This window comes from Pangasianodon hypophthalmus, chromosome 13 (assembly GCF_027358585.1).
Source record: "Pangasianodon hypophthalmus isolate fPanHyp1 chromosome 13, fPanHyp1.pri, whole genome shotgun sequence".
Taxonomy (NCBI): domain Eukaryota; kingdom Metazoa; phylum Chordata; class Actinopteri; order Siluriformes; family Pangasiidae; genus Pangasianodon; species Pangasianodon hypophthalmus.
Window position 1 is genome coordinate 14,888,957 of NC_069722.1, and position 12,153 is coordinate 14,901,109.

The 12,153-nt window shown below is 37.8% G+C and overlaps 1 protein-coding gene across 2 annotated transcripts; it reads right to left on the reverse strand.

Moving 5' to 3' along the window:
• Positions 1 to 8,722: 8,722 nt before the first annotated feature.
• On the reverse strand, positions 8,723 to 11,513 carry LOC113527964 (protein FAM104A). Of its 2 annotated transcripts, none has more exons than XM_026916168.3 (4): positions 11,232 to 11,513; positions 10,878 to 11,001; positions 10,576 to 10,690; positions 8,723 to 9,740 (listed from the first exon to the last, which is right to left on the reverse strand). In XM_026916168.3, the coding sequence occupies exons 2-4, from the start codon at positions 10,892 to 10,894 to the stop codon at positions 9,513 to 9,515; spliced, it is 360 nt and encodes a 119-aa protein (XP_026771969.1). In that variant the 5' UTR covers positions 10,895 to 11,001; positions 11,232 to 11,513; the 3' UTR covers positions 8,723 to 9,512. The 2 variants fall into 2 exon arrangements, with proteins under 2 accessions (XP_026771969.1, XP_026771968.1); XM_026916167.3 differs by having other exon boundaries at positions 11,116 to 11,513.
• Between the last annotated feature and the right edge of the window lie 640 nt (positions 11,514 to 12,153).

Here is a 12,153-nt window from a genome sequence, read left to right on the forward strand (position 1 = left end):
TGAGAGGGGAGAGTGGGGTAAATCAGGAGGAGATATGGGTTGGACAGAGGCAAAGGAGATTATGACAAAAGGAACCACTGGGAGATTGTAGGGTATGAAAGATGAAAATGCAATCTGATATGTCATAAGATGTGGCAAGTATACTTTGTGGGTTGTGTGTGGGTGCTGAGATGCTTTAGGTTGAATGAGGTCAGTACTATGAGAAAGGCAGTAGCTTGCAGCTTGTCTAAGCTAGTGATCCTCAAAGTGGAGTCTGGGGACCCTCAGGGGCCTGTAAACTCTGTCAGGTGATCAGTGATTTATTTGTTTATTTTTTTGTTACTGAAGAGGAAATCCCACAACACCTCCACATTATCAGAGTTCTGTATTTTAATGAGATCTTCATATATCTAGCATATATTATATATCACAGATATCTTGTATAAAGGATTATACATTATTAATTATCTAATAATCAATATTTTATAAGGAAACTCGGGATTATATATATATATATATACTATATCAAGCTACAGTTGTAAAATGATTTTTTCTTCTTTTTTTTTTTTTGCTTGAAACAAATTGAAACAAATAAAAATAAATCCCAAAATACACTTAACAGTCTTAACTCTGTTTGAATACAATCTAATATAAAGAAATATTACTTGGATGTGTCTATGTTCAAGATTTTTTTTTACCTTCTATGACATAATTTTTATTGCACTGTTATTACCCTGTTTGACTGGTCACTTGAATTGCATGCGTTTAATCCAAACCTCAATAACTCAAAAAGAACTAAGTCTATAAATAATGTCAATTTGGACCTGATGTGTTCTGTGATGTGTCAGTTGAAGCTCCATGGCTCGAATAAATAACCAGTATATTATTATATACTGTACATTTAATTAATAAACCTGTAATTTAAATAATTGGATTATGTTCATAAAATAAATACATGCTAAGGGGGTTTGTGAAATTTATAGTATATAGTTAAAGGGGTCCTTGGCCGCAAACAGTTTGATAACTCCTGTCTAGGCTAATCTTCAGGTCCTAGACGATAGTACAGCTATCCTCCAGAGAGGAGAGAGTACATCTACTAGGATATAAAACATCAGCATGTCTTGTTTCTTCTTCCTGTACCTGATAGATAACAACCATAGGCATTGCATGGTATTCAAAAGAAGCAGTGTTTGATTTTATTTTTTGGGTTATCGTAACCCCTTGTTCTATCCCTACCTAAGTGCTTTCCCCATAATCTAAGGAAGATTTTCTGGCAGATTGACCCATCTTTCAACTGTACAGGGGGAACAAGTTATTTGCACAAGGTTCAAAGCAAGGAGGTTGGGGGTCACAATACCATAAAGACAGTATACTCAAAAGAACCTTTTAGAATCCTAAGGGTGCTGTCTCAGCCAATGAATGTCAAATCTCACATCAACAGTGCCTTTAATGTGTTTGTATTTTCCCCTAGAGGGGCTCAACTGCATGAGCAACCAACATAACTCAAGTGTGCAAGCTACGCAAGACTCCACGCAGTTGACTGAAAAGACAAATGTTGTAGGCTGCATTAAAAGAAAAAGTTTATGAAACCTTAGGGAACATGTAGACACACAGAATATACAGATGGTTTCTAACATGTGAGCTAAAGATCTACTGACATGAATTTAATTCCAGGCCTGATACAGTACACGTGATCCAGTTAATCATACTATACAGTAGCAGAGCGAGGTAGGCACCTCTGATCACACAATAATACACAAAAACATCAGTCTTATTTAATAATTAATATTCAATTGTCTAAATTAATTTGACCTCCCTGAAATGCAGAAACCCCACCCCCTGAATGTGACATCATAACTCAACATAGTGTGAAAATCTTTTCTCTCCAGTGAAGTAAATATCTAGATAAACAACAATATAAATGTAACTGCACATGTATACATCTTTTATGTTTTTGAGTTGTGCTATTTTTTATTCTTCTATTGTTTTCTTATGATAGCAATGTATAAACCTTTTTCCCTCCACTTTCTCCCCAATTTTGTCACCTGCTAACTCCCACCCACCAGCCAGCTCTCCCCTATCATATGACAGCTTCCAACCGAGGAAGGTAAAGGCTAATGTGTGTTTCCTCCAAGACAAGTGAATCCAGCCAACTGCATCTTTTCAAACTGCTGCTCATGCTGCATCACATGGCAGCGTAACACATTCAGAGGAAAGAGCTAGGAAAGATTTAGGGTAAAGGGAGGTAAGCAAGTTGTTACTTTGATTATTGTTGCAATTTGCTTTCAGAAAACTATTAATTTTTTTAGATATGATGTAAATATAGGTGCGTTCTGTCAAACTCTCTTAATGTTTCTGTAATAAATGTAATATTTTGTTTCCATCTAAATAAAGTGTAGCCAGATTATATTATTCTGTGCAACATGGTAGGTTGCGAAACTTTGTAGACCACATGACATTAGTGACATATTTTTCACTAGTTAGACCCGGTGTTTGCATGTCAACATTAGACTAAGCCATATACTTTGTGATTAAATAGTCGTTTTTATTTTACTTAATAAAACAGAACTCAGAGAATTTTACTCAAATAAAATAGACATAGCGTACATAGAGTTGGCTTAGAAATCATTTCAGAAACCCTGCCAAGTTAGCCCCTGTTTCCGAAAAGACTAACATTTGTTACTACTGTAGATCTTATTTCATGAGTGATGAATAAAGAATGTATGAGATTGACACACAGATCAAGTCAGCGGCAGCGGTGTTACAGTTTTACCTGGGGAAACAGGAGCTTATGCTTTGGAAGTGGGAAGTCGGAACTCATAACAACGTCATTTTCAACCTCCAGGCATTTGTGCTACAAAAAAAAGGGGGGACGACGACGACATGAAAGTTTAAATGTTCGTCTTTTGTTAGCAACAAGCTAGCCAGCTAACTGTGATGAGTGATGTATAGTTACCTCCTCAAAACAGCGAACTACTATATATAGTCAATGTTATAGACTTAACAAGCTAATATGTTTGTATGTTGATTAATCTAAATCAAATACTTGCATATACAGCATAATTCATTTAAAAGTAAGAAATGCTACTTTGTTTATTGTTCATGCTGTGAGCCGGCCATGTTGATTTAACGTCACTTGTTGAATTCGGGGTTGACGAGACCGCCCAGAGTAGCTACTTTAACCTCACTTTTACAGTTACAGGCCTAAGTGGCTACTGGTACTGTTCTACTATAGTGAACTTCAAATGTTCATGCAATGTTTTGGACTGAACTTGCAGTAACTCTGCCGAGCTACACTCCTGAGCTGCCGGTGATCCAGACCTCCCCCCCTTCACTCTGGACCTGTCCACCGGCAATGCTTCATACTGCCACGAAAACGCTTCAGCTGTTTTCCATGGACTACACCAACACACATTGTGCTCACACACACGCACACTACAGTGTAAACCCATATGAGGATGGGTTCTCTGTTGAGCCTGGTTCCTCTCAAGTTTTCTTCCTATCACCATCTCAGGGAGTTTTTCCTTGCCACCGTCGCCCTGCTTGCTCATCAGAGACGGCACACACACACACTTCACTTTACTTTTGTTTGTGTAAAGCTGCTTTGAGACAATGACCTTTGTAAAAAGCGCTATACAAATAAAAATGAATTGAATTGAATACAGCAACAACAGCAGACAATAGTGAGTAGCATTAGCAACAAGCTAGCCGGCTAACATTAGTGATAACTCTAATGTTGATGATTACCTTCTCAAAACAGTGATTATTATGGTCAATGTTATAGATTTAACCAAGTACTGTGTCGATATATTAACTGATCTAAAGCCAGTACTGCTATAAACACATTTAAAAGTAGAGAAGCTGACTTTACACTGTTCGCAGTGTGTGGCAATGTAGATTTGACATCACTCCGTAAACAGGGAAGGAACTGGTTGAATCAAGTTGAGGAGTATTCAGTGGCTTTTACCGGTTGTACGCTGGGAATTACAAGTTGCAACTTTGCCTCAAAAGCATTAGTTTATTAATGAAGCTCTCTGAGGAGCTCGACAGTCTGGGAGAGCCTCATAGAGGTGCTGCTGCAATGAATCGAGAGGAGCCTGTTGACGTTGTTCGGGTATCTTACAAGGACAGCACGTGGTCAGCTCCTGCTAGAGCAGTATCAGGAACATCCCACTGGATGGAGAATGCAGGGGAGACCCAGGAGCTGCTGATTTTGAGAGATTATATCTCACAGATGGCTCTGGAATGTCTGAGGATTACCCGGGATTAGCTGTAATCTGTGGCTGGGAATAGAGAAGTTTGAAAATGTCTTCCACTTCTCAGCAGGAAAAGTGGGAAGAAATTGAATGAATGAAATTTTAGATAAAGTTGAAGTGGCATATGTGTACTCACGCTTCAGTCGGTTGTGATTTTTTTTGCTACTGAAGTATCTTGTGTCTGTATTCACTGTTGTAGAGTTATTGTGCTAAATACTATGACAGATTTCTATAGTTTTACTAAAGAAGAAGTCAGTGGAAGCTGACTGTTTATGAGCTCAGGATAATCTCACCTGGGAACTGTAGATTTGTATCTTTAAAGAACTGCGGCTGTAATCATGAAGACTGTCCTGTGCTCACCCCAGGACTCATATTTACAATATGGTCATACTGAACACACTTTTTTTAACACACTTACTACTGTTTGACTTTACTCTTTTACTACTGTAATGATTTATAATCCCAGTCACATTTAAAATGCTATTATGTGACATGAAACAGATAAATTAAGCAAGATTTCTTTCACAATATACTGAGTTGAAACAGGTCTGTAAAGAGGTGAGAGCCAAAATATTTCCTAACAGCTACACAGCACTGATCAGCAACAGAAAGAATTATGGTTCGTGATATGGAAAGGGACTCTATTGGTGATAAAAAAAAATATAAGGATTCATATTTTTAAAATTTAGAATTACGCTTGGTAAGTAAGACTAGCTTTATTATTATAACATAAAGGAAGTTCAAATCACTTTCAGGAGTCATTTCTGCAAGATTCACACTTAAAAAAACTCGTACTGTATATATTGAAGTGACATTTCTAACGCACTTTGCACTTTTGCTCTCGTTCATTGTGCCAAGGCAGTCCAGCGCTCTTTGTCTAGAGTTCTACTTTGCAAATACAACACTAATGACAGCAGTGCTCAGTCATTAGCTATAGTATTGGGGGAAACAACCTGACAAAGCACTTTTTTTTCCAGTGGTGGGGCAGAACAGATGTTGGTGTTGGCTGTAGATGGAGGACGCCACACGGTCCGTGGCAGCTTCGCAGCAGGATCATGCCAGCCAGCAGCTGCCTAAACAGCCCTGTCTGCTATGGTGTAGACACAACAGAGGGTTACAGTAGGCTGGGATTCTCACAAAGCTGGCTTGTCTGAAGATATGGTTCTCCATCACTACAACTCGCAGGCTCGTCGATTACACAGACAGAGTACACATTTGTCCTGATGAGGGACATAGGCTCTATAAAAGGACAAACCCACCCTGAATAACTTGTATATTAATCTTTATAACTGACATGTGATCTTCAATGGTGTCCAAGATTTATTTTGTAATGAAATTCAGAGTTACAGTTTTTAGTTTAATAGTTAAACTTTGATTTGTGACTTAAAAAAAAACAAACAAAAAAAACTTTTAATTGCCTACTGATAATGGTGCCACTGAGTATTTGTCCTTGCTTCAACTCTCAGCACTCTCAGCTCCTCATCTGTACATTTTGCTCAGCTCTGGCTCCAAAGCTTCAACTTTCATGCTAATACTTATCATATCATATCTCATAGATCGCTAACTAGCCAAACCAAGTCACTGCAGTAACTCATGGCAACTGCATTGATTGCTGCATTGCGTTGAGTCCAGTGTTTGTGGTCTCCTCTACTTTTACTTTGGATTTCTCATTAATATAACGTTGAACGTCACTGTAAGATGGTGAGTGCGAAAATAAGCTCTTTCTCTTTTTTTTTTCAGAGCTAACAGCAAAACCCAAACATTATCACTTATGTTTGATATGGCTGAAAATTTCCTCCTGTTAAACAGCATTGTAACTGTTCTGGCAATGTCCTCCTGTGACGTTGGTACAGCATGGATCTGTTAACTTGTCTCAGGAATAACAAAAAATACAACACCGACCAACAAATTGCCACCAAACACATCAAACACATCACAAATGTTTCATTATAAACATATTTAATGTGTTTCAGGGTGGAGTTTTCCTTTAAATCTTGATAACCTCCTTCATGTGCTCTGTGGACACAGAAGAAGCATTACAATTCGCTGAATATATGGCTTACTGGTTTCAAGAAGAAGCCAACGGGCACAGAGACGACAACAGACAAATTATTGTTCCAGATTAAATGAGATTTTTATAGTCCAGTCATCTACCATGAGATTTTGAACTGGACCTTCTTAATGCTTCAGCTAGCAGCAACTCTCCATTTTAAGAGAGAGGACAGGGACCAGGAGCCCTTGTTGCTAACCCAGATTTCCACGGTAAAAATAAAACAACGTATGTGCATACTTAGACACTAGAACAAGGACAGTTGATTTAACTCTCTCCTGCCAAAACACATGACAGACTGATAAGCCGTCCTTACAAACCCACACAGGGTCATGCATGAACATGTTGATCTGTCATATTCGCATTAGATATTTTAGATCAAATACATTTATCTTAGAATTTAATCTTAAAATATTTTTCTGATATGTGCACTATGGGTTATACCTCTACTCTTGGTCAATACTTCATCAAATAAAGCTTTAAAAGGCTATGTCTTGGTATTCAAGACCCACAGAACAGCAAGGAGCACTGCCTTGCCTTGCCTTGCATTGCTGAATACTAAACATCTGCTGCCACCTACTGGTTGAACACAACTGTAATTGAATATGTTCAAAAAGTGTAAAAGTCAGAAGATATCTGAGAGGCAGTGAGGGATTTGACAGCTTAAAAAATTTGATCTGACAACAAGGTTAATAAGTGTCAATTCTCAGTATTTTAAAAAAGCTCATTCCTTTCAGATTTCTCCCTCGGAGTAGCAACCGTAGCACCATTTTTCTTCTCTTCCTTAATGAGCTACAATTTTCTCCATGAATGAGGACAATTAAAAGACACATGTGATTACCTGTTTTACAACATTTATCCAAGGCTTTATTGCATGTCTGAACTAATTAGTTCTGACACAGAAATGCAATCGAGCCATTAGAATACATCACTCGCTTTCCAGAATTAAGTTTAATTGCAGGATGATGTGTACCCTCAGGCAATTTGTTCAGTGGGACCTTGGATGAGCAATTTCCGAAAAGCTCTTCTGGAACATTCAGTGCTTATTTTTATGCTAAAAAATGTATATTTGCAAGATTAAAACAAAATATTGCATTTCTGGAAATAGATTAAGGATACCTGATATCAGACATCAGCTCTGCAACCTACCAAAGATAACCAAGTTTACAAGAGACGCTATAATGTCTTTACATACTGTAAGAAAGCTATGTCTAAGAACGATACAGTGCCTTGCATAAGTACTTGTCCACATGCTCTAGTGTTATAACCTGGAACTGAAGTGGACTTAACTGGGGGTCAATGTCACAAATCCACACTAAATAAGGGGCCAAATCTATTTAATTTGCAAAATTATTCACAAATTTTAAAAAAAATTAAAATTGTGCATGCATAAGTATTCACCCCAATTGCTGTGAAACCCCTAAATTAGTTCCTCTTGGTTGCTTTTCTGACTCATGCCCTCTTTACATGATCAATGATTTTTCAGACAGCCTCCTCTAAGTAGAGTCACAGTTGTTCTTTCTTTTTTTAAAAAAAAAAAAATAATAATGGATTTAATTTTTTAATAACCAAACCCTAATTGCTACTTTTCCAGAACTTTGTCTCGAACTGGTTTTGGTAATTCATTGGTTCTTCATGATGCTGTTTGTTTAGGTATGTTCAAACTCTTGGTCCTTCCAGGAACAGATGTCTTTGTATTAAGATCACATGATTGATCTTATGACTTATGAGATCAGATGACTTCTGATGGCAACCAGTTGCACCAGAACAAATTTTGGGGTTTCACAGAAATGGGGGTGAATACTTATGCAATCACAACATTTACTTTTTTTTCTTTTTTTTTAATTATTTGGAATTATTTTGTGTTACATTTAATCCTAATTAAGTCCATTTCAGTTTGTAACGCTACATAATGTGGAACAATTCAAGGGGGTGAATACTTATGCAAGACAGTGTAAGTCTCTATAATCTTGTAAATTCTAAATCTTCAAAGACCTTCAAAATGACCTACACAGATCTTTTGAATATCACAAGTCATGAAAACTGGAAGAATCCATATACAAGGTGTAAAAAATAAGGCCTTCATCATTCCACTGAATAAAGAGATCCCAGGTCAGCATGGACACATCTATCACACTCATCCTCCCTAGAAGGAGATCCGTTTTATACGGAACCCTTAACGAGGACACACGGCGCTTATCAGAGACGCATTAATATGCGTAATCTGTTATGGGTGCACTACATGACAAGATGAGGACATGTCATGCTTTAATTAAAGTGACCTTTTCCTACGTCTCCTTGAAGAACAGGTCATCTGGAATTAACACACAGATTAGCATATGTTATTTATCACACACAGTGACTGAGACTAAAGATTTTCTTCCAAATTGCATAAAGCAGAAAAGGTGTCAGAAGACAAGGAAACAAACGAATGAAGCAGGGTTGCCATTTTCATTTTTAATAAAGTTGCACTCGTACTTAGGAACAGCCATCTTTATTTTTAAAATGTAGGTGACATGAATGTAAAATATCATCCAATGTTTCCATAAAAATATATAGTAAAAATAAACAACAAGTAATCTTGCAATTTAATTGGATCCACATGACCATTGGATAAAGAGCTAGTAAGAGATGGGGGGATGGAAACGTAATCACATATCAGTGAGCTGATGTAAGAGGAAGGGTGTATGGCTGTTCCATCGCTAAGAGTTACAAACCCAGGGGCTTGTTCTTACAAACATGGGTTTATACCTCACATCAACATACATCAAGTGCCAACTTAACAATCGAGTTCAATAAATAAACAAAAGATTTCTAGATTGTTGAAAATGTGATTACCCCATACCCCCCCAAGTGCACAAGTGAACCAGCAATGAAACGATAATATGCACCAGGAGCAGTTCCACCCGCAATGAAGCTCTCATTTACATGTAAACTGGTGTGTTCAGAAGAAAAATACACAGTGTGTATGTCACAAAAGGTTGCATTGCCACCAAGCTATTATTGCTTACAATGTGAATCCTTTTGTGCTCTAATTAGTCAATAGTTTTACAGTTTCAGGCCACACTTTCAATTCAAAAAAATCACACTAATCACAAATGAGAGCTCTAGCATGTAAAAGTCAGAATAAACTTGTTGATGATCTCTACGCTGTCTCCTGGGGAACGTAGCCAGGCGCTCAGGTAGAGTGAAGGGATCACTGTCAGAGATGTGACACTCTCTGAAAGTCACCTATCCCGTGACTGACCTCTGTTGTGTAGGCTCTGGAAGTGAGCCTCTCTCAGGACACGGTTGATATGTTCGTACGAGGCCAGGCTTGTGGCTTCGGTTTGGTCTGAGGAACTATGTGGACTGCAGGACCTGAGGTTTTCGGCTCCATACTGACTGCTGGCGCTGCTGCTGGCCCCAGCTGCGTGCTCTGGACTACTGACTCCACTGCTGTCACTGCTGGAGGACTGAGGGTTCAGCAAAAACACAGATCACTCACACTGACTGTTATGGCAGATACTCGGCTGACGTGGTACTGACGTGGTATTAGCATGAAAGTTGAACCTTTGCGACTTGGTCTATTGAAGCAGAGCGTACAGATGAGGAACAGAGAGAGCTGGACAGACTGAAGGACTAAAGCGCTGCTGCATCACTCCCTTTAGGTAAAGATGATGAAAGGGCTAAACTATCAGCAGACAGTCCAACGGCATTGTATACAAAACCGTTTATCAAAATGCAAATAGGCCAATGTGTCACGGAATGAATTTTAAACTTTGTGAAAATTTAAAAAATTTTATTACAAAATTAATCTTGGCTGCCACTGAAGATCATGTTAATTATACAGATTAATACGGGTGGATTTTTCCTTTAAACTGCCTTTAAATTAAACAAAAGTTCTCCAGTTATTGTGAGATGCAAATATGCAACATTTATCTCATTACAAAGGCCTGATAAATAATAAATAAACATTTTTAGTGGTAAACCGTCTTTATTTCCTCTCGCACCTGTCAGGGAAATGCTGCTGGTTGACATGAATTTTCCAAAGCTAAAGAATGACCTTGAAAGTCCCCCAAATGCTTACAAGAAATACTGATTATATATATTTTTTTCCATTTTAGTTTAATTGTCTTGTTCTTATTTTAATTTTCTACCCTGAGCAAAGCTGTTAAGCATGAGTCAGATTTGGCTAAATAGAGATGTGGTTTAATTTTCAAAAAGCTGCTGTTTTTTTTCTGAGTGAAACATACTTGAGTGCTGATATAAAGACGAGACAGAGCAGACCCTTGGCCTCGTGTATCTCACCTCAGACTCCCATGCTTCTCTGCTCCCCTCAGAACACTGGAGTGTTGTGCTTGATCTTTTGGCCTGAGGCATCAGAAGTGCATCATCATCATCGCCTTGAGTACGCTGCCGTTTCCTAAAAAAAGTTAGCAAGACATCTTGAACAATACTGATCGATTAACTAGCACCATCATCACCATTCCTTTAAAGTCAGACACGTTTGAACTGTCTTATACATTAAAACACTGCTCAAGCGTTAATCCGCAGGTGCATCAGTTCATTCCAACACGGACATTCTCCCAGTTTAAGACAAAACAACTTACCTGTTTTCAGATAACATGGCGAATTCCTCTAGGATTAACCAATTTCCACTTTTCTAGGCACTGGATCTGATTGTAATCCACCGAAATTGTAATCCACCACCTGATTATTAGCTGCACTTGCACCCTGTAGTCACATTAACAAACAAACAAAAAAATGTCACTGGCTAATTGTTAGCTCAGTTAGCTAGCGGCGCTTACAAGAGACCAAAAATCTATATGCAACTACATCCAGGTTTACCTTTTTGTTTATTATTAAAACGTTGAAATGTTGAATATACACCACATCTGACGCTTATGCAGTGTATCCTGCTACTCAGCTAACCAGACCGCTCACAGACTAGCCAGCTGGTTTACCTGTCATCCTGCTACTGCCTGGGCAGCTAGCACCGTTAGCCTGAAAGCTAGCTAGCTAGCAGGGCGAAGTTGTAAACATGAGGTTTATTAAAGAGGTTCTCGCAGCTGCAACGATTATTAACCCCCCTACACAATCACCTATCACTTACGTTTCCAAATAGCTTTACTAAAAACCAATAATAGTTAGTGGTTTACTTTAAAAAGTCTAGCTACCTAAGTACTTCAAACAACTAGCGCTTAGCCACTACAGTTATTTACATAGCAGTGCGCATGCGTCAACTCAAACCCACAACGTATGTAACAGTTTGCTCGTGACGACATTTCCGGTATCCACTTAGAGGAATATTTGATAGATTTATTTTGGAAATATGTTTGTATATGGGTTGAAAATAAGAAATATTGAAATATTTAATATTCCAATAGCTTATTCAAGTAAAAAAAAAAATATATATATATTTTACAAATCCACAGACCCGGAACAAACTATTCATAAATATTTATAAAGGGCCCCAGGAAAAAACAAACAAAAAAAAAAAAAAAAAAAAAAACAGAAAAAAAATACAAACACACTGCGTAGTGTACACATCTGTAACTCATGATCAAACTCCAGTGCGAGATTAAATATTGCTGTAAAAGGTTTGCCATATACTCCATTAAGTTCATCAGTCCTTCTTCCCTTTTTCTTTTCTTTTCTTTTCTTTTCTTTTCTTTTCTTTTCTTTTCTTTTCTGTGCACCTGACTTATGCTACATCTTATCAAACTTTAGATGACTTAAAGTAACCAGAGACCCCTTTAGATAGCAGATCAGCAGATGAATCCAGCACAACAAACCTTTTTCCAAATTAAGGGAAAATACATAATATAATATGTATGTATGACTATAATATTGTGCATTATAGTTTGATCCAATCTGTCCCCAGTG